This window comes from Malania oleifera, chromosome 4 (assembly GCF_029873635.1).
Source record: "Malania oleifera isolate guangnan ecotype guangnan chromosome 4, ASM2987363v1, whole genome shotgun sequence".
Lineage (NCBI taxonomy): Eukaryota > Viridiplantae > Streptophyta > Magnoliopsida > Santalales > Ximeniaceae > Malania > Malania oleifera.
The window spans coordinates 123,622,848-123,650,367 of NC_080420.1; the positions used below are offsets into that span (position 1 = coordinate 123,622,848).

Genomic DNA, 27,520 nt, shown 5'->3' on the forward strand with positions numbered 1-27,520 from the left:
CAGTTCCCATAGTTCATATACGTATTTAAACAGATTTATGTATTCAATTTCATATCATATGTCACACCCATTTGATAAAAAAATCAGGTATATAGTATATAACTCGATAAATAGCATTTAAATGAAAAACAAGGGATTTAAGCATCTCTTACATTAAGATTAATACAAATAAAGAAGTTTTAAAAGTTTGAAGATCATACGCCAAAACCCTTATTTCTACCAAAATCGTAAAATCGCAAAACTAGCATTTTAACCAGGTGAAACTTCACAAATAAGCAGTCATATCATACGCATAAACATAAGCTAACTTTTTAGCGGTTTAATTTTATAAAAAGACTGATGTAAATAAATCTCCTTATCTATTTTTGAATTTCTAAACATGAACAGATCGATCCAAAACAACGACCCGGAATCCCCGAAACCTAAAAACCAAAGAACAATACTTTATTATAATCTCAACTACTACATAACTACTGAATAAAAAACGAAATCAAATCCTTACCTCGATTTTAGGGACAATCCCAAAAATCTTCAAAACGACGATCTAATCCGCTATAACTGTAGAGTTTCCTCCCCTGATCCACATAGAAACTTCTGATCATAGAAACAGACAACGAACGACGAAGGATCATAGAGAGAGAGAGAGAGAGAACTCGCTGGTTCTAGAGAGAGAGAGAGAGAGAGGGCTTTTAGGTTTTCTTCACCCTTAAGCAACAAAAAATGACATTTATAGAGCCTTTGACCAAGTCAAATTCGTCGATGAGGCGGTGCCTTTGTCAATGAACCAGCCATTTAGTTCGTAGACAAAGCTCTACCTTCGTCAACGAACCCTATCCGGATATTTTCTTTGGTTCGTTTGGTATTTCTTCGTCAACGACGTTCATAATTTCGGCGACGAAGAACTGAAGGGACCTACTGCCTTCGTCGACGAACCCTGCTGTAATTCTCTTTTTACCCTTTTCTTAATTATTTTACAGGTTCGGGTCTCTACATAGACTTATCTAAATATTTTAAAACTAATCTACATATTTAGAATTGCATGCTTGATACTTGAGTTTGCCAAACATCCTCTGAGAATATAATATTATAATACAACACTATTACAACTAATTTCACATGCTTTTCTATTACACCCAACATTAAACGTGAAGGTTGCGAGGGCTTAAATAATAATGCGTTATCGCTATTTTAATTTATAAACTTATTAAATATATGTAAATTGTACCTAAAAATTTATTTAATTTTCAATTTTAACTTTCTACAAGTTAATCAATATGCTTGTGTATAAAATTAAATATTATAAATATGAAATGATTGAAATATATGTACTTGTGTGTAATAATGTAGTTGTAATTACTTGTGAAGAGAACAATTTGTAAAATTATTAAGTTGCGTCGAAAGTATGAATTCATATATTAAATCTAAATTTGTGTGAACTTGAATGAGACTTAATATAATATTGTATCGAATATTTTTTGATACCATACAAATCCAAATATAAGGTTTAGAATTTAGAGTCCAAATACATAGTTAGTGTTCAAATTTTTAACTTTAATCTCATTAAATTGTAAAGCTATAAAATTTTAAAAATTAAAATGAGGTTTTAGAAAAACTAGGGGAGAAAATATAATTTTATTTTCATTTTTAATTTTCAAAGGATTATGAAAATACCAAATGGTTTTCCATATTTTAATATTTGCATAGAAAATATAAAAATAATAAAGTTAATCTAAATATTTATGACAAAAATAAATAAAAATATTTTTAGCCTTTCATAAAAATATTGAAAAATAAAAAAATAATAATATTTTTTGAATTACTTGAAAATACTAAAAATTTAAAAAAAAATTCACAAGAAAATAGATCGTAACTTACAAGAAAATATTGCAAATCCTTATCTAACAAAAGAGAGCTAACATATTGAATCACCTTTTTTTTCATGTGAACCCGTATTGGTTAGAGGTCGTTTTTACTCAATAATAAGCTATAGAAAAACTATAAAAAATGTATTTTAAAATTACTTACACTTTATTTGGATGAAATGATTCGGAGAGAAAAGAAAAGAAAGGAAAAGAAAATCTCTACTTCGTTATTAGTGTATACCTGTAAATACATTAGGTTTAATTTAATAATATAGCCTAGGGATCTCATTGAAAAAAAAAAAAATGCGTATCAAAATCACTCATATTTTGTTTGGATTAAATGGTTTGGAGAGAAAGGAAAAGAAAAGGAGAGGAAAGGAAAGGAAAGTCCCCATTTTGTTTTGATCGAATGCGTTAGAGACGACGTCGTTAATACGGGCTCTCGACGTTCCCGCCCGAACTTCAAAATCCCCACTTCTCCCTTTCTCTCTCCTCTCTGGAAAATCCGTGCGTCGGCTGACAGGACAAGCACACTCTCCGAAACCCAACGTCCCTCTCTTCCTCTTGCTCTCTCTCTGTTAACTTACAATGGCTTCGCAGGCAGGTAAGAGCAGGAGGACTTTTACTCGGGGCAGAGAGATAGCCCTATTTCCTTATCATCTTCAATCTTCTGTTCATAATTTAATGCAACATCCCGCATCACAGGTGCGAGTGGTGGAGATCTCTGGTCAGAAATCATAGCCATGGAACAAGAACAAGATCAGCAGCAGCAACCTCAAATCGCTGTAATTTACAGAAGAAGAAAACCCAACAAGGCCCATAAAGATTTAGTAGAACCGTAGGTCTTGGCGGTTAATTTCTAAATCACGACGTTTAATTTCAACCCATGTTTTGTTCTTGCTCCTCAAAATTGATCTTATTTGGTCTTCGTTTCTCTCTTTCTTTTTTTTTTTTTTTTTTTTTCAGAATCAAATCCAATCCCAATCCCTGCCATGGGGCTCGGATGAGTTTGGCTCCCAACAAGCGGGTCAGTTGGAATCGTTCCCTCTCTACCAGGTTAATTTAATCTCTACCCTGATTCCTTAAATTAGCTATCTGCCAATCTAATATGCTCCCATTCATTTTTTTTAATGAAATTAATTAGTACTTTAATTTTATTTTTGGCCTTTTAATAATTTAATTAACTTCATTTTCCATGTATCTAATGTTTACTCTCTGGCCACTAAGAACTATTGCAAATATCTGTGATCAAATAATAGTTAATTTTTTTTTTCTCAAAGTCTAGAATTTGCATTGGAATATTTTAAAGAAGTGAAAAAATTGACAGAAGAAGACAGATAGTTATAGTTGTGAGATACAACAACAACAACAAATGAAGCCTTAAGTCCCTGTAGGTGGGGTTATGGAAATTTGCATAATTGTGGGCAACCTCCTCCAACAATAAGGATTCATAACATAGACATAGAGATCAGTTACCTAATATTTTTCTATTTTGCACTAGTTTTACTGTTCAACCAGTGCTTCTAAAGAAGTATTACACTGAGTAAAGAAATGGAAACAAAAGTGGGGGAATTTTTTTCTATAAGTGTAGGAGATATCAAATATTGCAAATTTTATGTTCTTGTTTGAGTTTTAGTTAGTGCTTTGCGTGTTAGGATTTATTTATATTTGATGTTTCTGAATTTTGATTAAACTGATTAATGCAGGAGTAAGTATTTAGAGATTTGTTTGAATGACACCCAGTTTGTGCGTGGTAGTGCATTAAATGTTTTGTCCTGCTACTTTATGCAGCATTGTCATTTTTTGAAATCAATCTGCTGCAGCCCAGTCATATACCTTCAGAAAATTTTGGTTTTCTGCTTGTTAAAATGCATCTTACTAGCAGCTGAGCTGATCTTCTACATAACAGGTCCCCTAACTGACTAAAATCCAATCTCCCTGCAGTTAGATTGCCTTCATATATTGGTAGCTTTAATTATGGTTTTGAAACTGAATTTCAATGCGAGTTTCTGAAAAATTTTATCGAATTGTGTTCCCTGCCCATATATATATACTTTTTTGCATGATTAAATGTCACCAGAAATGTATTCTTAGCAGTTAGCACACACTGTTGCAAATGTATGGCGGCTTACTTTTTATGATTTGGGTGAAAATACATAAAGTTGCAATTTAAGATTTTCATATTTGTGCTTGGCAGAGGGAGGACGAGCATTGCAATTGCTACATGTGTGGATTATCAGCCTCAACAAAGAAAGCCAAAAAGAAAAGCTAAACCACCTCTTCCCAAAGTATGATCCTCATACTCTTTCTTTTGTTTCCTAAATTTAATAGATTATGTCCACTGCTTGACTATCATATATTTGAGCAATTTCACTGGCATGTGGTTAATTCACGTTTGGGAAACAGAAAATAAGGATAAAAACTGATAAAAAATTGAATTCTGATTTTTCTGAAATTTCCACTACCAATATTATCAGTGTTTTAAGCTATTGCGATTCCTTAATATGCATCAAAATTATGTTAGGGGGGAGGTTACATATTTATTACGATTCCTTCATGCTACCTAACGATTTTGCTGTTTACAGGGAAAAGTTGTGCATCTTCCAAACTACGAAAGAGAGCGAGCATACTTTGAAGAGGTTGATGCATTTGAATTGTTGGAGGAGAGCCCCTCACCTAAGCACTTTGGTACATGGGCCATGGGCATCCAACGTGATAGTGTTGCTATACCACCTTTGTCTTCAGTGTTAGAAAAATGGTTAATCTCCAAGAAGTTAAATTACAGTTGTGGACCTTCTCATTCCCTGTCCAAGATATTAGAAACTTCAGCAATATCAGAGTCAAAAAGCAGTGATGGTTTTGACTCTACAAATGTAAAAACCCCAGAAAAAGCTTCTCAGCAAAGCCATAGGGGTGTACATTCTGTTCAGAACATGTTTAATTCCAGTTTCATGAGCAAAAATGTTTTTGAAAGGTGCATGTTTTCAGAAAAGAGCACTGCTGAATCCTTAAATGCTGGTGATGGCGGTCATGAAGATTTGGAAGTTGCAGTAAAGAAACTCTCTCTTGCATCTCAATCTTCTTCACTCTATAGTGATTACGAGGTGCCATTTTCAGCACTGTTAGCAATCTGTGGACAGTCAGCTCCTTCAACGCTATCAGATGCATTCTCTGATTATTGGTTTGTTCTTTTCTTTTTGGAGTTGCCTACTAGTTTTTCTTAACAAGTTGCACAGATACCATTTATATATTTTCGTACATTGAGAAAAATACTTGCATAGATACCTAACTAGATATTTTTTTTTCATTTTCTTAATTAGCTATAATTCTTTAATGGAGTCCTGCTTATTTCTCTGCACCATTCCTGTTGCCTCACCATGTTGCTGCAATGAGCCCTGACAAAATTTCATGTAGCTTTTTTCATGTATGGAAACTGGCTTCCAAGTTCCAAGTAAAATTTTGTAGCTACTTAGAATGTTGTAAGATTCTTAATCCTATGTTTGGGAGCATGGAATTCAGACCTTGGATTTGGATTTGTGGATTTAGATAACACGTAGTACAAAATTGTATTGAGTTTCCTCCAAATCCACACAAATTCAAATCCAAGCCCCAAAAATCCATGCTCCCAAACACTACCTTGAGTTCTTTATTATTTTGTTTTTTGGAATTTTTATCAGTAGACTCTGTTCATTTGGCTTAACTAAGTTTTATGTTGCTTTGTATCTTTATGGTCTTTTATTCTCATTATATTTTTTTATTTTTTTTCTTTTTATTTTTATTTTTTTTCATGTCATTCTTTAAAGAAATTCACTTACCTATGTTTGGGAGCATGGAATTTGGAACTTCAATTTGGATTTGTGTGGATATGGACAAAATGTGTATGACATCGTATTAAGTTTCTCCCAAACCCACACAAATCCAAATCCAAGCCCTTAAATCCACACTCCAAAACACTATGGTATTTTTAGAAGAGCATTGTATGAACCAGTTTTGGTTGGAGCAAAAATAAAAATAAAAGATTGATTCATGTCTTTCCAAAACTGGAATTAGATAAGCAGGCTGCAATATATAGTAGCATAATACAACCATTTCTTGTTGCCTCCACAGAAGCATGGATTGTCTGACATAATTGCATGATTTATTTTTTGAATAGTACTTAAGGATATGAGGGAGTATACCATAATTGGGCATGGTGGCTTCAAGGTTCAACTTTCTCTTTGAATGTTTACGAAGTTTTTCTGAAGATGTTATATATACAAACATGAAAGGCTAAGGAAGCTGTCTATTTTACATAAAATCATCTGAATTTGAGCGGATATGGACATATCCTTGATAATTAGAGGCCTTCGATTTAATTTCACGTTTATGGCTCTGAACAATGTTGAGTTTTTAAGTTATCATATTTTTCTTCTGCCTTTTTTCTGTTGGGATGGGGTGGAGGTGAAATTTTATAGGTGTTTTTGTTCTGGGATTTTACTTATATTCATAAATGGTTGTTTAATTATTCTCAGTTTCTGACACTTTTAATGGATTAGTATTACTTGCCACTCTGCTACTATGTTCTCATCTATTTTTTCAGAAAAGATTTTAGCTGAATGTGGATGTTCCATCTGATGCAGTTACTCAGAGGGTATAGTCAAGGTTGGTGAAGGTACATATGGAGAAGCTTTCATGATTGGTAAAACTGTCTGCAAAATTGTTCCAATTGATGGTGATTTACGAGTGAATGGTGAAGTGCAAAAGGTATTCATTATAAAATACATATCTTTTTCCAATGGATTATTGTTCCTCTCACCCTCTCTGGATTTCTGAATCATATTTGGATCAAAATCATCCATTAATATAGAAAATTATTCAGAGCTGAGGGAAGGAGCGATAAAGGTCTATGGAGTTGTCATTCATCGTGTTTTAGGTTTATTTATTTGTTAGGTAACATTAAGCTGGCTGGTATTCATCAGGGCACTTACCAGGTGTTAGGCTGTTGTAAACACTAACATTGTCTTGCTGCCTTTCCATGAAAAGCTTCGTGAATGCCAGGAAACTGCCTTTATTAACGCTAACTAGTTCTAGAACTGGAATATTTGAATTTTTTTTTCACATGGATGAATAATGATATTGTATTTGGTCAAATGGCATGGTTTGTGGATTATTTAGAAAAGTATGTTTAACATCTTGAAATACAAACTCAGTTTAGTGGGAATATATTTGTGTAATGGACTTTTTATGTTGTGGTTTACTGTTTTGCAGAGATCAGAGGAATTGCTTGAGGAAGTCATGCTGTCTCACACTCTTAATTGTTTAAGAGGAGACGAGGATCAGGTTTATAATGCCTGTACTTCCTTCATAAAAACAATAGAGTATGTTTTCTGCATAACTTGCTTTCTATTACTTTGCAACTAACAGCCAATCTGAGGTACTGTCATAGCTGGTCAGCCTGTTCGGCTCTCATACTTTTAAAGGGAGTCCCCAGGCCACAAGGCTCCCCGCTTTGCGAGAGTAGGGGGAGGCTTGTCACGGTGTGTGCAGCTGGCAGCCTTACTCCTGCTTTTTATGCTGAGAGGCTGTTTCCTTGGACTCAAACCATAACCAACCAGTCACAAAGGAGCAACCTGACCATTGATCCAAGGCCCGCCCTCTAGCTCTCATACTTTTCTAGCCTGAAGATGAAAAGTTGGAAACAGGTCTGCCATATGTATGTGGTGTCTGGAAATAACGAAGAGGAGTTTCCCAAGCTGGCAGTTGGCAAAGTTCTAGGTTTATAGTTGATGTTCTCTTTCATATTTTAAGGCAAGGAGGACAGATAAGCTAGGTAGAGATTCGTATGCCGAGCCCAAAAAAAAGAGAGGAGAGAGAAAAGGTAGAGAGTCATAGTGAGAATGCTACAGCCTTTGGTTATTTTTTGCATGTTTACACAAACGTAACTTAAATAATTAGCATTGTTCCAACTCTGTGAACTCCCTGTTTCTGTTCCTCCATCTCTTCCCCCTCCCTTCTCCACCCAGTCAACTAATAATATGTTTTTGACTTTGTGCTTGCATGCATTTATGCTCACTAGTAAATAATAAAATGAGCAATTGTTGTATAATTTAAATATCTGTGATGTAGTTTGGATTTTTTAAAATCAATTGATAATACGCTTTCGTTGTTTAAAGTTTCTAGTGTTTATAGTTTTATCTTGGACATCTCATGAAGTATCAGATGCATATTAAAGAAATGTAAAGAGTGTTGTTACATATACAGTAAGAATATAAACAAGATGCTCTTATAGAAAATTTTTAATTCTTATTTTTTGTAAACTTGCTATGTAGTTATCTAGTGTTACTATACACATTCTAAAATAAACTAGTAATACTGTCACAACTTGTTAGGAATATACGAACAAATTCCCGAAACCTGTGAGAAACAAATAGAGAAAGAATAACGCCAAAGAAAAATTCAATCACACGCACAAGACAATATTTACGTGATTCGGCAATTTTGCCTACGTCCACGGAGTTGCAGGGATTTCAATATTATCAGGATGAAAGCACAGAGAGTGTGGCGATACAATTCTCTCGCTCTCGCTCTCTCTCGCGGATACAACCACACAAACCCTAATCACCCGAAAGCACCCTTTTTATATGTTGCGCCTAGGGTTCCGTTCCGAATGGGCTCCAAAGCCTTCACTCCATGGACTAAGCCTTAGGATAGAAATCTCTAATTAAACAGAGGTCCGGTCGTCATCCAAATTAAGACACAACTAGGCTCCACAAAAGCCCAACAAATCTCCCACTTGGAGACTAGTTCAATCACCAATATCAACTGCAATCCTCCTGAAAAACAATCCCTCATCCTTGCAACTCAACCTCCTCTCCTTAAGCTAGAAGACCAACTGAAGCTGCACACAGCTTTAGTTTCTCAATAGTAACACCCTTAGTCAACATGTCTGCTGGGTTCTTAGATCCACATATCTTTTCAAGTATTACCAGCTTATCTTCAACAAGGTAACGGATAAAGTGGTATTTTGTTTGTATGTGTTTCGACTTTGAATGAAAAGCCGAATTTTTGGCAAGAAAAATTGCACTCTGACTGTCACTGTGTAGAATGCCCGTCTTCTGCTTCTTACCCAGTTCCTCTAAGAAACCATGTAGCCAAATCATCTCCTTTCCAGCTTCAGTTGCTGCAACATACTCAGTTTCTGTAGTAGACAAAGTAACAATCTTTTGCAAATTAGAAGCCCAAGATATAGCTATACCACCCAAAGTAAATACAAATCCAGTAGTACTCTTTCTACTATCATTATCACCAGCAAAATCAGCGTCTACATAACCCTGTAGTTTCAAACTTGCACCAGTGAAGCAAAGACATGTATTTGATGAACTCCTCAAATATCTTAGAATCCACTTTACTGCCTCCCAATGCTGCTTTCCTGGCCTACTCATGAATCTACTAACGACTCCCACTGCATGTGCAATGTCTGGCCTTGTACACACCATAGCATACATCAAGCTACCAATAGCTGAAGCATAGGGCACCTTGCTCATATGGTCCCTTTCTTCTTCTGTCTTCGGTGACTGTTCCTTGCTTAGTTTGAAATGACTCCCCAAGGGTATGTTCACTGGTTTAGATTCATTCATGTTGAATCTGCTGAGAATTTTCTTCACATACTCTGACTGTGAAAGCTTCAATGTACCAGTAGCCTTGTCTCTAATAATTCTCATTCCAAGGATTTGCTTTGCAGCTCCCAAATCCTTCATTGCAAACTGTTCTGACAATTGCTTCTTCAGATTATTAATCTCTTCAATGTTAGACCCTGCAATAAGCATATCATCTACATATAGCAGTAAAATGATATAAGAATTGTCAAAGAACTTAACATAACAACAGTGATCAGCTTCACATCTCTTGAACTCAATTTTATGCATAAAGCTATCAAACTTCTTATACCACTATCTTGGAGCTTGTTTTAGACCATACAAGCTCTTTTTCAGTTTGCAGACTAAATTCTCTTGTCTCTGGACAATGAACCCTTCTGGCTGAATCATGTAGATGTCTTCCTCCAAGTCACCGTGAAGGAATGCCGTTTTCACATCTAACTGCTCAAGATGTAGATTTTCTGCAGCCACCATTCCCAGTACCAGTCTAATTGTTGATATCTTCACAACTGGAGAAAATATTTCTGTAAAGTCAATGCCTTCCTTTTGCTGAAACCCTTTGACAACTAATCTGGCTTTGTAGCGCTTCCTACCATCATGTTCGTTCTTTATTCTGTATACCCACTTGTTATGCAGAGCCTTCTTCCCTACTGGCAATTCAGTTAGTTCCCATGTCTGATTCCCCAACAAGGAGTCCATCTCATCCTTCATGGCTAACTCCCACTTGCTTGAACTCTTGTCCTGCAAGGCTTCATCATAACACTCTGGCTCACCACCATCAGTTAGCAGAAGATAATTTAAAGCAGGTGAATAACGCTGTGGAGGTCTAGTGGCCCTGGAAGATCTACGGACCGCAGCTACAGGTGTAATTTGAATTTCCTGCAATTCTACATTCTCCCTATTATCTTCACCCCTTTCCTGGACAGTATTTTAGTCAACTCATCTAAGTTAATAAACTTAGAATTTTTCTGATCTATCGCTGTGACATCTGACACTACAGTTGACCTATCCTTGTACATAACCTGTTCGTTAAATATCACATTCCTACTTCTGATGATTTTCCTGTTTTGTTCATCCCAAAACCGATAGCCAAATTTCTCATCACCATAGCCAATGAAATAGCATATTTTGGACTTTGCATCAAGTTTACTACGAGCATCAGAATCAACATAAACATAAGAAACACAACCAAAAACTTTTAAGTAAGAAAAATTTACCTCTTTATCGCTCCAAATCTCTTCAGGAAGTCTAAACTCCATGGGAACTGAAGGTCCTTGGTTTATCAGATAAGCTGCAGTACTGACAGCATCAGCCCAAAAAATTTTTGGTAATCCAGCATGTAGCCTCATACTCCTGGCATGCTCGTTGAGAGTTCTGTTCATGCGCTCAGCCACACCATTCTGCTGTGGTGTCCCAGGAATGGTCTTTTCCATTTTGATTCCATGTGCAGCACAATACTCTCTGAACCCTCCATCTATGTACTCTCCTCCGTTGTCCGACCTCAAACACTTTACTTTCAAACCTGTCTCAGTCTCAACCATAGCCTTCCACTTCTTAAAAGTTTCAAATACATCATATTTATTTCTCAGAAAATAAACCCATACCTTTCTGGTTGAGTCATCAATGAAAGTAACGTAGTACCTTGAACCCCCAAGGGATGCAACAGGAGAAGGACCCCATAAATCTGTGTGCACTAACTCCAATTTTTCAGCCTTCGGTGTTCTGCCACTTTTCAAGAAACTCACCCTTTTCTGCTTTCCTAAGATGCAGCTTTTACACAATTCAAAATCAACAGACTTCAATTCCGGCAGTTTCCCTCTTGACAGCAGCATCTTCATCCCCTTCTCACTCATGTGACCAAGTCTGCGGTGCCATAAGCTTGTATCAGTATTTGCTTCAGCAATTGCAATTGTATCTCTTGGACTTGACGTCATGTATAAAGTACCAGATTTCTTTCCACGAGCCAATACTCTGGCTCCCTTTGTAACCTTCCAAGTGCCACCAGCAAACAACATCGCATGCCCTTCATCATCAAGCTGTCCGACAAAAATCAAATTCCTTCTCAGGTCATGAATATGTCGTACCTTCTCTAGTAACCAAACAGACCCATTTGGCAGTGACATCCGGACGTTTCCCATACCCACAACATCCAAGGCTGTACCATCAGCCAAATATACGTTACCAAAATCTCCTGCTACATAATTCTGTATGATTTCATGGTGTGAAGTAGTATGAAATGAAGCTCCTGAGTCCAAAACCCAATCATCAAGTGGACTGTCTACTGCAAGAAGTAGTGCATCCTGTACCTCTTCTGTTACAGCATTAGCGGAATCATCCTCACTCCTCTTCTTAAGACTTTTGCATTGTCTCCTAAAGTGACCTGTTTTCCCGCAGTTCCAGCATTGTCCCTTTTGGCCAGGTCTGGACTTACTTCTGTTTCGATTATAGTTTCTGGATTTTGATCTACCCCGATCTGAATTTCGGTCATTACCTCTGCCTCTGGTCTCAAGATTTAGGGCAGAGCCGGATCCTGAGGTTTCGCCTACATCTCTTCTGCGAATCTCCTCAGCCAGAATTAAATCCCGTATATCATTATACTTCAGTTTTTTCTTTCCAGTAGAATTGCTTACTGCCATCCTCATTGCCTCCCAACTGTTTGGCAACGAAGCCAAAACGATCAGTGCACGAATCTCATCATCAAAATCAATTTCTACCGACGATAATTGATTTGTGATAGTATTGAACTCATTCAGATGTTGTGCTATAGATGCGTTTTCTGTCATCTTTAAATTAAATAATTTCTTCATCAGATGTACCTTGTTATTTGCTGATGGTTTTTCATACATACCAGATAGAGCCTTCATCAAATCTGCTGTAGTTTTCTCCTTCACGACGTTGTGTGCAACAGACCTGGACAGAGTTAATCTTATAACTCCCAGTACCTGTCTGTCAAGGAGTGTCCATTCCTCGTCCTTCATAGTAGCAGGTTTTTCTCCTAGAAGCGGTAGATGTAACTTCTTCCCATAGAGATAATCCTCGATCTGCATCCTCCAGATTCCAAAGTCTGTGCCGTCAAACTTTTCTATTCCAGACGCCCTTCCTACTTCCTCTGCCATTGCTCCCACTCGAACCTAACCCTAGGCTCTGATACCAGTTGTTAGGAATATACGAACAAATTCCCGAAACCTGTGAGAAACAAATAGAGAAAGAATAACGCCAAAGAAAAATTCAATCACACGCACAAGACAATATTTACGTGGTTCGGCAATTTTGCCTACGTCCATGGAGTTGCAGGGATTTCAATATTATCAGGAAGAAAGCACAGAGAGTGTGGCGATACAATTCTCTCGCTCTCGCTCTCTCTCGCGGATACAACCACACAAACCCTAATCACCCGAAAGTACCCTTTTTATATGTTGCGCCTAGGGTTCCGTTCCGAATGGGCTCCAAAGCCTTCGCTCCATGGACTAAGCCTTAGGATAGAAATCTCTAATTAAACAGAGGTCCGGTCGTCATCCAAATTAAGACACAACTAGGCTCCACAAAAGCCCAACACAACTATCCTTTTTTAATTTAATCTCTAGTGTTGTTCTTAAAATCAAAAATTTAAAAGGGAGTTATATCGTGTATATGAATATATCATATCATGTGAGGGAATTCTTTTTTCATGTGAACATTAAAAATTTTAAATAAATTTATTATTGATTTTATTATGTAAAATATGCTTTGAAAATATTAGACTATTTTTGAATAGCATGTATAGATATAATAGTTTGTTATATGACAAGAATGTACAAGGTGTTTTGAAAATCTCAAAATTACTGTTTTCTAAAAGAATATTTCCATTTTTATTTTCATGTCTATGTATCCTACTTTTGATTTTTTTTTCAGTTAACGATTAATTGGTGAGTATTTTTATAATTTAAAATTAATTTTACTTTATTATCTGAAAGATATTTCTGAATTTATGAACTTATTATAATATTCATTATTACTATTTAGAGGTTAGATTTATTATTTGTCTGAACTCTATTAGAATTTTATCTAAATTTGTTTGAACTTTATTATTTTAAAGAGTGTTTTATCCTACTTCTAAAAGATAAGATAAGGATATTTTTGTCTCAAAAGGATTTGCACTATTCTTATTTCTATATATAGCATAGACATGTGTATGAGAAAGCAAAAGATAGAGCAAGGAAGGAAGTTTAATTCAATGCTTTTGACATAAATATTTACAATCTTGTTCTGCAGTTTAAGGGTCTGAATCTATGATTTTGACATAAATATTCATGATCTTGTTCTGCAGTTTAAGGGTCTGCCGTGGCAGTTATGATGCTGCCCTGATAAGAGCATGGGAAGATTGGGATGAAAACCATGGTTCAGAAAACGATCATCCTAAGGAGTTCCCAGAGAAACAGGTTTTTTGGTTCTTTTCTAAGTTGGTTTTTCTGCATAAATGTGATTTTATGCTTTAGTAGATATCCATCTCCCTACATGAAGATGTTTTTGGGTTCTGTTTTTTCCTTTTCAAACTAAAATGGTCCAGAAATGAGTATTTTCTTTTTGGTTATCTGTTAGTGTAAGGTCTATTGGTGGTAATGCCAAAAGCTTGGCTTCAAATCTCCTTGTGAATTTGAATGCTAATTGTCCTTCAACCCTGATCTACTGGTTGCCTATCTTAAAAATTTCTCTTTCAATTGTACTTCAAAATCAAACGTAGTAACTATTAAGCTTTGATGATCATTAACCACAGTGACAAGGATTACTATTTTACATTTTACAAGCTGCGTAAGTTTCTTTTTAGATTGCTTTACTTAATAAATGTAATGAAATTTCCCGCAGTGCTTTGTTGTGTTTGTTCTTGAACATGGCGGCCAAGATCTTGAAAGCTTCGTGCTCTTGAATTTCAATGAAGCAAGAAGTTTGTTGGTTCAGGTGAACTGCAGATCCTCTTGATATTTCAGTCCAGTTTACAAAATCTATTGTTGTATAACTATTGTTGCTGCACTCATTCCTTGTGCAATGCAGGTTACTGCTGCCTTGGCTGTGGCAGAAGCTGCATACGAATTTGAACACCGGGATCTGCACTGGTTAAGTTGTCATGCAACATAAGGTTGTAATGGGGCTTTGCTTTGCATGACTGCCCATTTAGAATATTCTTTTTTTGTCACAGGGGGAACATCCTTCTAAGTCGTAAAGAGTCTGAAACATTACAATTCACCCTTGAGGGAAGGCACTTGTCCATAACCACATTTGGACTGTTCATATCAATAATTGACTTCACCCTATCCAGAATTAATACCGGTAAATATTTGTGCATTTGAAACTTGTAATTATTATAATATGCCACATCTGAGGTCAACTCTTTGTTGCTGATTCATCATGCTGAACAAGCTTTCTTTGTGAACAGGAGAAGACATACTTTTTCTCGACTTATCTGCAGATCCAGAACTATTTGAGGGTCCAAAAGGGGATAAACAAGTAAGAAAATGCAAAATAAGTTGTAAACATTTTTAAGTATTCCATTTTTCGCTCTTGCACCAAACTGATGTCCAATATTATCTGCAGTCAGATACATATCGCAAGATGAAGGAGATAACTGAAGACTACTGGGAAGGAAGGTATAACTGCTGACATCTTAATACTCCATTTTGTACAAATTCAACGTAGCTAAGCTCTATTTTTGACATCCCAATTACAAATTTTATAACTAAAATGCTGATGGAATAATTGCACTGCACTGGAATTATGAGAATGAAACTATGCAAGAGAAATCATGTACAATGCTATCTTGATAATCGTATCTTAGGTAACCTAGGAAACAAACATAAATATAATTATGAACTTGAAACTATCCAAAAGATAAAAACATCCTCACAAAAAATTACTTTCTCTCACCCCTTCACCAGTGCAAATAACATTGAGGATTTGCCAAGTAGAAACTGGGAACTTTGCTGTCACGTGAGACTGAAGAAATCTGCAAGTGATGGTACCTAGTTGAAGTTTTTGATGAACCAAAATAGTAATTAAACCGAATGTGCTTCCTGTGCTCATGGAAGACATATATTTAGCAATCTGAATGGCACTCTTGTTCTCTCAATATAATCATTTCTCTCAATATAATCATGTTGTGCAAATCAAATACAGCAAAGCAGATAACCCCGTAGCAGAAAAAACAAAAATAAACGCAGAGAGAACACTTAGATTTGTGTGGTTGAAGTTTGAAGCCTTTGTACATGGGTAAGAGATTAGAGAATTTCACCACGAATCAAGCAGTACAGTGGGGCTGCCCCTGCACCCATGGAAAATTCTTGTGTAGCAGCAAACATTAAAAAGTGATCGTGGGCACCTGTGCCCTTTCCCTCAGCCAGTTGTGTCTTCAGCTGTGCTCAACTTGGTAAAGGCACCATATTAGTAGGCTTAAGGATAGGAATTCAGTATACCCCCAACAAATCTAGTAGGAATAAGAGAACCACCTAGAAAATACATGCACCAAAAAATTGTTTTTTGCATTTACGAGGAATAGAGAACCACCTAGAAAATACATTAAAGGCTACTTGTAGACTTGTAATAATAAATATCCCCAGCCCAAATTTTTGCATCACTAACCTGCGAAAATTTGTCCCTCATGTAATGTAGGATGTGGAATAACACAGCACATTGAGTAGTCCTAGGTTAAAAAACAAACTAACAACATGAAAAATATAAACTATATTAGGAAGGTAAACTAAGCATCCAACTAACTAATCGCAGAGGATAGAATAATCTAATAAAATATCATCAGAGTGAGAAATGTTGCATAGAGCACCATGGGAGTCTCGACCATCAGCCAACCTGGCATGCATAAGTATCTTTTGTGCATACTTGGATTGAGCCATAAACATATATTTTAGGAGAAGGAACCTTAATACCCTGAAAATAATGAAGCGGACCAAGTCCATCTCAAAAGCATGCAAAATGCCATTTCACGTCCTCAATGCCTGCAATATTAGGACTGGTTATTATCATATCATATACATACGATAAGAGAATCAATCCATCTTCATAGTGAGGAACATAGAGAGAGGGATCATTTGGGAAACTACAAACTGAAGACGATCACACCAAGTTGCAGGAGCTTTTTTAAGACCATAAAGAGCAAGAGGCCAATGACACATTGTTAACACCCATATTTAGGATGGTTCTTGGCTGAGTGGATCATATCATGCTCTTATTGACCAATGAGAATCTTACTGGTCAAGAATAATTTGCATGGTGGAATAGCTTTCGACAACAACATATATGTGATAATCTTCAGGACTTGACCAAAATTCGATGGTGATTTTATCGGCTTGTTCACCTGTCATTCTGTTCTACAAATTGTATTTGCACAGCGGAATATCAATGTAGCAAACAATGAAAACCAAATATAGAACACACCCACGCAATATATATGAAAGCAAATAAAACAACACAAAGAATTACGTGGTTCGGCAATGCCTACATCCACGGGAGCAATCGGAAAAGTATTTTACTATCTTGGTGTCAAAAGACACTTACAATGATCTTCTTATAATGCAGATACACCCAGAATAGTGTATATATAAAGTTCCCAAAGGATTTCCCTCCAAATCCCAACCAACTTAACGTCCCCCTTTCAAAATTCAAAAATCTGCGTTGAGTCCCCAAGCCAAACCGTTGACAAACTAGACCAAACCGTCGACAATTTCAGAAGAAATGTAAATTGTCTGAATTCAATTGCCAAACCGTCGACGGTACTAGCTAAACCGTCGATGGTTTCCCTGCCGCTCCTCGGCACTTTGATTTTCCACTATGTCTTCTCTTTGTATATGCTTCCCATTAAGTATATGAACCACATATCACAACAATCTCCACCTTGGCAAGTATACGCCCTTTAGGAGAATCCGAAAACATAGCCTGCTACTCCACCTCGAACTTGGGACATTAGGTTTGGACCGTCTCCTTTCTAGCACTTGGAGACATGAAGCAAGTCCAAGTAATGCTTGAACTTTTCAGTGGTAATTGGTTTTGTCAAGACATCCGCTGCGTTCTCAAATGTGTGAACTTTCTCAAGTATAAGTTCATCTTGAGAAATCAACTCTCAGATCCTGTGGAACCTTACATCAATGTGTTTGGTTCTAGCATGATACACTTGGTTCTTCGCCAAATAGATGACGCTCTGATTGTCACAACGCTGCACAACTCCACCTTGTTGTATACCCAACTCCTTGACCAAACCAGTAAGCCATAACGCTTCCTTTGCAGTTTCGACGACTACCATATATTCAGACAAAGGTGTAGACAATGCCACTAGGGATTATACAATGGACCTCCAATAGATGGGTCCTCCCGCAAGGGTGAATACATAATGATGTAGGACGGGTAAGGGTGACCTAGTCATACGGTTCAACCCTCACAAGGACATGCACTCTATACACTTTAAATTAAGAATTTAATTATCCGAACATAAACACAATAAACCAGAGGACATTTCACATGTTTTGGGATTTTGAAAGGGTGTATGATGTTGTTTTGAAATAAGTCCCAATTGGTTCTTTCACAAAGGAATCAAGTTAAATGCGAAAAATATGCTATTTCAATATTTCAAGAATGTAGTTCTATGTTAGCACAATAATATTCCACAATTGATTTAGACTAGCAAGCAATAATATTGAAAGTCCTAGGATTTATATATGCTATTCAAGTTTTGGAATTTCAAGATTTCAGGCAAAGGGTTTATCAAATATAAAAGTGCAGAATTTGAAACTAAGGTTTTAGTAATTGCAGGGGCTGTAAGATATAATAGAGGTTCAAATAGAAACTGATGTTACCACAAAAGTCTATGGATGCTTGACGTTGTTCAACACGCAGTGGGATCACACCTGGAGTCCTTTGTGCAAGCTTGTGAATACCAATAATGAACACAACAATGCAGTGAAATGATGATGGTGGCCGTGTGGTGATATGAAAGTGCTGGCCGTGTGGATGTAACTTTGGTGGAGGTCGTGTGGATGTAACTGTGGTGGAGGTTGTGTGGATGAAAGGGAGGAGATGGAGATGGAGTTACTGGATAGATAGTGGTCTCTCACCACCTGATCTCCAGAGAGAACAATGTAGCCTCACACTACACAATCAGAAGATTGGACAAGCTTTCAAGCTCAACAATGGAATTCTATTCAATATTCAAACTTAGCTTTTGTTCTTACAATGAAGGGATATATATAGCTAGTATGGGGGGACAAAGCATTAACAAGCTTAGCTAGCATGGGGGGACAAAGACATTAAACAACTAACAATTCCCACACAAGTATGGGAAACACAAATAATAAAGACACCAACTTACTAGACACATTAATTACCCTTACAAGTTACTAACAAAATAAATGCTCCAACTTACAAGACATATTAAAGACTCCAATACAAATTACTAACACACACAACTTACTAAGAACACAACTTACTAAATATTCACATGCAAGCAAGCTAAGTTGACTTAGACTTATTTAAACTTTAAATATGAACATATGTCAAAGAAGGGGGTCCAAATCCGTGTGGGGCTCAATAAAGCCATGTGGGACCCACAAGGTTGTGTGGGGCCCACTTTGGTATTGAACTCGTACTTACTTCGGCATCTCAATTTGGGTCTTTCTCACACTGAAAAGTCTTCAAGCATTATCAAAATAATCATGAGTTGCTGTGGACATTTGGAGGTCATCCATGTGTCAGCATATCAGCTAAGGAAATGTGGACATTGGGAGGCCATTCACGTATCACAACATCTGAAAATAAAATAGGTAGGGCATGCTGATCCCTATCGCATAGCCCGTTATTAGCACCAACAAATCCCACAACTAATGGACTATTTTGTTGCTTGCCAAACATGATGTCATAATTAGAAGTACCCCGTAAGTATTTGAAAATTCATTTGTCGACTTCCCAATACTGTCTACCCAGATTAGCGAGAAATTTACTTGCCACACTTATTGCATGTGTTGAGTCTGGTCTTGTACACACCATGACATACATTCAACTCCTTACAACACCAGCATAAGGGACCTTTAACATGTTCCGGATTTCATCATCCACCCTTGGGCATTCAGAGGTAGACAATTTAAAGTGATTCGTTAGAGGTGTACATACTGGTTTAGCATCAGCCATGCTGAACCTTTCCAACACCTCTACATAATCGTCCCGAGATAACCACAACCTCCGTACAGTTCTGTCCCGGTGAATCTCCATCCCAAATACCTTCTTGGCTAAGTCAAGATCCTTCATGTCAAACTCTTTATGCAACAGATCCTTTAATTGATTTACCCAAGTTAAATCTTTCGCAACTATTAGCATGTCATCAACATACAGCAATAAGAAAATGAGAGAACCATCATCAAAGTTCTTCACATATACGCAACAATCATACTCACACCTCCTGTAGCCTGTCCGGATCATATGGAAATCAAACCGTTTGTACCATTGCCTAGGAGACTGTTTCAGCCCATAAAGAGACTTCTTTAACTTACAAACTAAGTGTTCTTGCCCGGGTTGACTGAATCCCTCCGGCTGTACCATATAGATTTGCTCTTCCAAATCACCATGGAGAAATGCCGTCTTCACATCCATTTGTTCCAAATATAGGTCATAATGAGTTACTAATCCCAACACCACCCTGATGGAAGTGTGTCGGACCACAGGTGAGAAGATTTCATCATAATCTACTCTATTCTTCTGTGAGTACCCTTTCGCCACTAACCGTGCCTTGATTTTCTCTCCTTCATTTTCTAAAATTGCTTCCTTTTTCCTATATAGCCATTTGTGACCTATCGCCCTCTTCCATCTGGAAGCTCCACCAAATTTCAAGTCTAATTCTTAATGCTGCGACTCCATATCCTCAATCATAGCATCCATCCACCTACCTTTCTCCTGACCGTGCACTACCTCTTGAAAAGTAGTTGGATCCTTGCAACTGATATTGAAAGCATAAGATACCAGATTATCAAATCCATACATAGGCGGTGGTTTGATAGTGCGTCTGGATCTTCGTATAGGAACACTGTCAACTTGCTAGTTTCCCGAGCTAGTATTCCCTGCAACAGGGGGACCAAGATCATTGCCCTTAGTTTCTAACTCCACCTACACAACATGCTCATCTCTGCTCCAATTTTCTGGCTCCTATTTCTCTTCATCAAATTCTTGAGTACGCTTCACCATAGCTTTCTCATCGAAAACTACATCCCTACTGATCACCACCTTGTTTGTCATTGGATCCCATAGCTTGAACCCCTTCACACCCTTTTGATACCCCCAAAAAGATGCAGCGTCTAGACTTTGTGTCAAGCTTTGATCTCTCCTCACCTGATACGTGCACATAGGTTGGACAACCGAATACCTTTAATCTGGAATAGTCTACTGCATTTCTCGTTCATACCTCCTCTGCCACTTTTCCCTCTAGTGATGCCCTTGGCAATCGGTTTACCAAGAAATAAGGCATATTAACTGCCTCGGCCCAAAAGTTCTTAGTTGGCTTTGCACTTAGCTTGAGACACCGAGCTCTCTCAACTAGAGTTTGGTTCATCCTTTTAGCCACACCATTTTGTTGAGGTGTCCATCTAACAGTGAAATGTCTCCTAATGCCCTACTGCTCACAAAACTCCATGAACCTAGAATCAGCGTACTCGATCTGAGGTATTTAATTCTCCTCCCTGTTTGGTTTTCCACTTCAACTTTCCACAAATTAAACCTGAAAAACATATCCGACTTGTGCCGCATGAAGTACACCCAAACCTTCCGTGAGTAGTCGTCAATAAAACTCACAAAATAAATATGCCCTCCCCGTGATGCTACTCTCACCGGCCTCTAAACATCATAGTGTTTGTAGTCAAGAATACCTTCCGTCTTGTATATAGTTGTTTTAAACTGCACCTTGCTTTGCTTCCCAAGAACACAAAACTTGTAGAAGTTCAGCTTGCATGTTTTCATACCCTCCAAGAGCTCCTTTTGTAAAGTTCTTTAATACCATGCTCACCTATATGCCCTAACCACATATGCCATAAGACGGTGCCATCAAATTCAGAATCTACGGCCCCAACTCCACCTACAACTGTAGTGCCCAGCAATGCATAACTGTTTCCATCTAACTTTTGCCCTTTCATCACTGTTAGATTGCTTTTGCACACCTTCATAACTCCACTTTCGAACTTGTAACTGAATTCATTACAGTCCAAAGTGCCTAATGAAGTTAGACTCTTTTGTAGGTTTGAAATATGTCTTACATCACATAGAGTTCTTACAACACCATCAAACATTTTAATTCGTACATTTCCTATTCTAATGATCTTACATGAAACATCATTGCCCACAAGAACTGAACCTGAATTTACCAACGTGTAAGTGCTGAACCACTATTTATTTGGAGTTATGTGGTAAGAACATGCTGAATCTAGGATCCAAGAGTCCGTAAGGCGATCCGACCCCTATGAAACTAAAAGTATGTCACCATCATTGCATTCTGAATTTCCTTCTTCAACTACATTTGCTTTTGAAGTGCCTTCTTACTTTTTAGCATTCCCTTTCTTCCATTCCGGACACTCCGATTTTGTGTGCCCCTTTTTATCGCACTTAAAACACCAGATATCCTTTTTTCTTGGATTGATATCGAGATTTTTGACTCTATCCATTTTTGAATTTTCCTCTCCCACGTTCATGGTTACCCTTCACCACAAGCCCATCACTATGTGAAATTACGTCATTGACTTACTTTCTTTGATGAAAGCCCAGCAACGAGCTTGTCTCCTCTTCCAAATTTAGGGTATCTTTACCCATGTCGAAGTCATAACTGAGTTCACACATGCGCGTGAGATGTTGGCAGGGAATTTAGTAGCATTAGCGCCTTGTCATCTTCCTCGAATTTCACATGAACCCGCATTAAATCACTTATGATTTGATTGAATACGTTGATGTGTTGGTTCAAATCCGAACCCTCCACCATCTTAAGCCAATATAGCTTAAGAAAGAGTTTATTCGTAAGAGAATTAGACATGTACCGACTTTAAAGCTTTTGCCATACAGCTGTAGGAGAATCCTCTTCCATGACATGATACAACACGTCATTTGTCAGACACAGTCTGATACTAGCCACCGTTTTTGCCTTCAATTCCTTCCAATTTGCCTCATTAATGCCTTTCGATTGAACACCATACAAGGCCTTCACCATGCCTTACTGCACAAGCAAATCCTTCACCCTTCTTTGCCATAAACCAAAGTTACCGGTTCCATCAAACTTAACAATGTCAAATTTTGCAAACGAAGTACCCGAAGCCATTACAACAATGCTCTTATACCAATTTGTTGTATGAATTGTATTTGCATTGCGGAATATCAATGTAACAAACAATGAAAACCAAATACAGAACACACCCACGCAATATTTATGAAAGCAAATAAAACAACACAAGGAATTATGTGGTTCGACAATGCCTACATCCACGGGAGCAATCGGCAAAGTACTTACTATCTTGGTGTCAAAAGACACTTACAATGATCTTCTTACAATGCAAATACACCCAGAACAGTGTATATATAAAGTACCCGGAGGGTTTCCTTCCAAACCCCAACCAACTTAACGCACCCTTTTCAAAATTCAAAAATCTGTGCTGAGTCCTCGAGCCAAACTATCGACAATGTCAAACAGAATGTAAATTGTATGAATTCAGTTGCCAAATCATTGACGGTTTTCTTGCTACTCAACACTTTTGATTTTTCTCTATGTCCTCTTCTTGTATATGCTTCCCATTAAGTATATAAGCCACATATCACACCACATTCAACCAAGAATGCATGGTGGCCAAGTAATCTCCCACCAAGCTTGTTAGAATGCAAATTAGAGGTAATGCTTTTTCATGTCGTGTGGTCGTATACTCGGGCACATAGATACTTGAGTGAGTCGTTGAAATTCAGCCATGCAAAGAAGATGTTAAATGGTGGTTTACTAGGCCAAGCATTTAAGCTTGGCAATTTGCATGGCAAATTGTATTCGGTCAATAGGAATTGTTTTGGATATTTTCACTGGTAAACCAGCCAACCTAAAGAGATTGTGTATGACTTGTCAATTGGATTAAATACCTCTCTCTGTGAGGGTTCTTGTATTATATAGCAAATAGAAACGTCAATTACAAGGCTGAAAATCAGCAATTACAGCCATCTAGGAGACTAAATAAGGCAATTACAATCAGCCTATTAATTATAAAATATCAACTACAATCAGCCTATTAAAGTTATGTCATAATTAGAGAGACTAATTATGGCACCGTATCTGACTAACATCCCCCCCTCAATTTGATGCTGACCGATCCAAAAGCATCAATTTGCCCACAAGGAACTGATGGCGCCGTCGTGTCATAGGCTTCGTGAAGACATCAGCTATTTGGTGGTGAGTAGAAACCTGAAGCAGAGATATAATTCGAGTGTCCAAGGCTTCTTGAATAGAATGACAGTCTACTTCAATGTGCTTTGTACGCTCATGATAAACAGGATTAGCAACTATTTGAATGGCACTAGTATTATAGGAGTAGAATCAGATAAAGAAAAACCAAGCTCAGCTAGAAGCCCACGAAACTAGACAATCTCAGAACATGCAGTAGACTTTGCTCGATATTCGGATTCAAAAGAGGATTTAGAAACACGAGCTTGTTTCTTACTTTTCCAAGAGATCAATGAATCACCAAGAAACATGCACCAACTCGTGACAAACCGTCGAGTATCAGAATATCCGGCCCAATCCGCGTCACTATAAGCGACAAGGCAAAGGGGAGAGCTAGTTGGAAAGAACAACCCACAACCAAGTGACCCCCGAAGATATCAAATAATACGACAAACGGCAGCTAAATGAAGGTGGCAGGGAGTTTGCATAAACTGATTAACCTGCTAGACAGCGAAGGAAATATCAGGCCGAGTAATACTCAAATTGTTCAAGCTCCCTACCAACTATTGGAACACAGTGGGATCAGAAAGAAGATCACCCTCCTCACTTTGATATTTCACATTGATCTCCATAGGAGTATCTACCGAAGGCGAATCTTGAAGGCTGACTAGCCCAATCAAATCTTGGGTATATTTGCATTGATTCAAGAATATACTTGGAGAATTTGTGTGCACTTCCAAACCCAAAAAATATGTAAGAGGACCATGATCTTTCATATGAAAAGAAGCCTGAAGATTTTGCTTAACATCAATCAAGTTGGAGTCAGTGCCAATAAGGACAATATCATCCACATGTATAAGTAAGAGAACGAGACCAGTCAGAGTCTTGCATAGAAACAAAGAAGAGTCATATTGGCTTTGAACAAAGGAGAGACGAAGCAAAGTAGACCTGAATTTTTCAAACTACGCTCGGGGAGCCTATTTTAAGCCATAAAGAGATCGCCTTAACTTACATACCGTGGAAGACGAAGAAGAAAACAAACCCAGATGAGGACTCATGTAAATGTCCTCTTTGATATTACCATGAAGAAAAGCATTTTCTACGTCCATCTAGTGAAGTGGCCAGCCTTGGGAAGTGGCAATTGAAAGAATCTTACGCACTGTAGTCATCTTTGCCACAGGAGCAAATGTCTCCTCATAGTCCACCCTATATTCTTGCCTGTTTCCAAGTGCAACTAAGCGTGCCTTGTACTTGTCTAGAGTCCCATCAGAGCGGAGCTTAACCGAGAAAACCCATTTACAACCAATGGCTTTAATAGTAGAGGGGCAAGAAACAATATCCCAGGTATGATTGTCCTGAAGAGCCTGAAGGTCTGCATCCATTGCCTTTCGCCAACATTCATGTTTAATAGCCTCCAGAAAGCATGTAGGAATGGAAATAGAGGACAAAGTAGTGTTAAAAGAAGTGTGGTAATCATCATACCGATCGGGAGGATGTGATACTCGGGTCGATCGTCGAGGACCTGGCTTAGGAGGAATGGGAGAACTAATCAGACCTGTCTTGGATGTCATGTCAATCTCAGGAGAAGTCGTCGGAATAGTTTGAGATGAAGGGTCAGTAGAATTCACATACAATTCTATTCTTATTATCATTTCTTACATGTCCACGTGAAACAGATGTATATATCAACGTAAATCTTACCCAAAAAAATAAAAATACCCTTACAATTTATGCACACACAATACAATATTTTGTCACAATATAAAGCCTTCATGTTGCTTCATGTATTATCATCTAAGCCGATATCAAATATATCTACCTTGAGTCTTTAATTTGTTCAAACAAAAAGACTTAAATTTCTTGCATGAAACTTGGTAATTTTAGATATACTAAACTTTCTCTAGAATAATATTTTGACATTGGATTGCACTTTGAAATTTAAATAGCCTGGTTTACTAGAACTCAATGAAGTCTAATTCAGCTATTTGGAGCCGAGTGTATGTATCCTTCCCTGCAAACCCACTATATGTAGGTCTGTATCCTGTGTTATATAGTATACAAATGTATCTATCATGAAAAACCCCCTGTAGAGATGAGATTCAAAGTACAATAATACAAATCAAAAAACAATGAGACAGATTTATGCAGTTTGACCAATAGCTTATGCCCACAGTTCAATCCAGTGATTTCAAGAGGTCCATACTCCAAGCCTAGCAGTCTATCATCCAATGCATCTTGAAACGAACAATTATTAAGACCTCTTTATATAGAAGGCCAAGAAAAACAGGTTGGTTGTGAAATACATTGGATTGGGTTTGGATGTGCGAATCAACCCATCCTACACTTAAAGGACTACAGGTGAGGGAATCTCATAAAAACTGTATCAGGTTAACTTTGGATCTGCTCATGGATCAGATCAGAGTGCAAGACAATTGTATCTTTTCTCATGGCCTTGATCAATGTTCCTTTTGGTATAAGTGCTATCTTGATGTGTGTTTCTTCATTCTCAGCAGAGTCAGCCTAGGATGCTCAAAATATGAACTCAAAATTTACAAAAAGGATTAAAAAATAATAGTAAGTATTTTAATTGCTAAATACATTATTAAACTGGCTCGTTATCGAGTTTTTGTTTAATCTCAAAGAAAACATTCTATTAGAGTTTGTTCTTGGGAAATATTATTGACCTTTGAATTCTTTAATCCCATATTAGTAAGAAAAGTGCTCATGCATTCACTGTCATTCCTAACGTGGATGAATTACTTTCTGCTATCATTGATGAGGGTTTTTGTGGATGCTGAGCTGTTACCTTTTCATTATCTTTCAGCTTCCCAAAAACAAATGTTCTATGGCTTCAATACTTGGTGGATATATTGCTGTTGAAGAAATCATTTGTGAGTTTTTTTCCTCTTGACTTCAGAAAAACCATAAATTCTCTATTCACATGTTGATTGTTGTGCGCCTTGTAGTCATTTAAAAATTGTTTGCTTTCAAATAGTAACGCTCTAAAATATAATTTTTGATTGTGCTATGTTAGAGGCGAACTTCAAAAGACGAGAGAGATTTACGCTCTTTGAAGAAGCGCTTTAGTAATTATGGCTCAGCAAAAGAAGCAATTTTTGATCCTTTTTTTAGTGATTTATTCGTCGATCACACCCTGTGAACAAGTGAAGGAAAGGAAAAGATGGCTACCATTTGAAAGATCTTTTTTGCTTTGTACATGAAGCTTTAGAAATGAACTCATCTTTATTCATTATTGACCTAATTAGAGACTGAGGAACCTTTCTGTGGATTTTATGGAACCGAATTAGTGAATTCCATTTTGACTAGAGATGGGTTTAGCTCCATGGGGAAATGGTTGAAATTATCTTGTATAGAGAGATAGCTTTTGCATACTGAGGATATGAAGCGTCTTGAAGTCTTTTTTGTAGATTACCATTATTGTGTTGTTCAATAGGATGAGTTCAGTGCAGGCATGAGTTTTTAGTTTTCCAGTTATTTGGAGAATATTTGTGAATCAGATGCCCAAAAATGTTGATGTGGTTACAACTTGTTTGTATGCATTTGGCAAAATTGCATTATTCTTGTGAACTCATTGGCCATCTTCATAGTGC

General features: G+C 37.3%; 1 protein-coding gene across 1 annotated transcript; it reads left to right on the forward strand.

The window, feature by feature from the left end:
- Positions 1-2,331: 2,331 nt before the first annotated feature.
- On the forward strand, positions 2,332-27,450 carry LOC131154403 (serine/threonine-protein kinase haspin homolog). The gene is made up of 15 exons (XM_058107137.1): positions 2,332-2,466; positions 2,568-2,700; positions 2,829-2,918; positions 4,060-4,150; positions 4,448-5,043; positions 6,482-6,605; positions 7,110-7,219; positions 13,803-13,914; positions 14,339-14,431; positions 14,525-14,586; positions 14,670-14,800; positions 14,907-14,977; positions 15,065-15,117; positions 26,734-26,800; positions 26,944-27,450. Exons 1-15 carry the CDS (start codon positions 2,451-2,453, stop codon positions 27,067-27,069), a joined length of 1,875 nt encoding a protein of 624 aa, XP_057963120.1. The 5' UTR covers positions 2,332-2,450; the 3' UTR covers positions 27,070-27,450.
- Positions 27,451-27,520: the final 70 nt, after the last annotated feature.

What these genes read in the sequence shown, in the direction of transcription:
- LOC131154403 (XM_058107137.1), top strand. An exon ending in AGGAGTTCCCAGAGAAACAG is followed by an intron (nt 13,915 to 14,338) that starts GTTTTTTGGTTC and finishes AATTTCCCGCAG; the next exon opens with TGCTTTGTTGTGTTTGTTCT. An exon ending in GAACACCGGGATCTGCACTG is followed by an intron (nt 14,587 to 14,669) that starts GTTAAGTTGTCA and finishes TTTTTGTCACAG; the next exon opens with GGGGAACATCCTTCTAAGTC.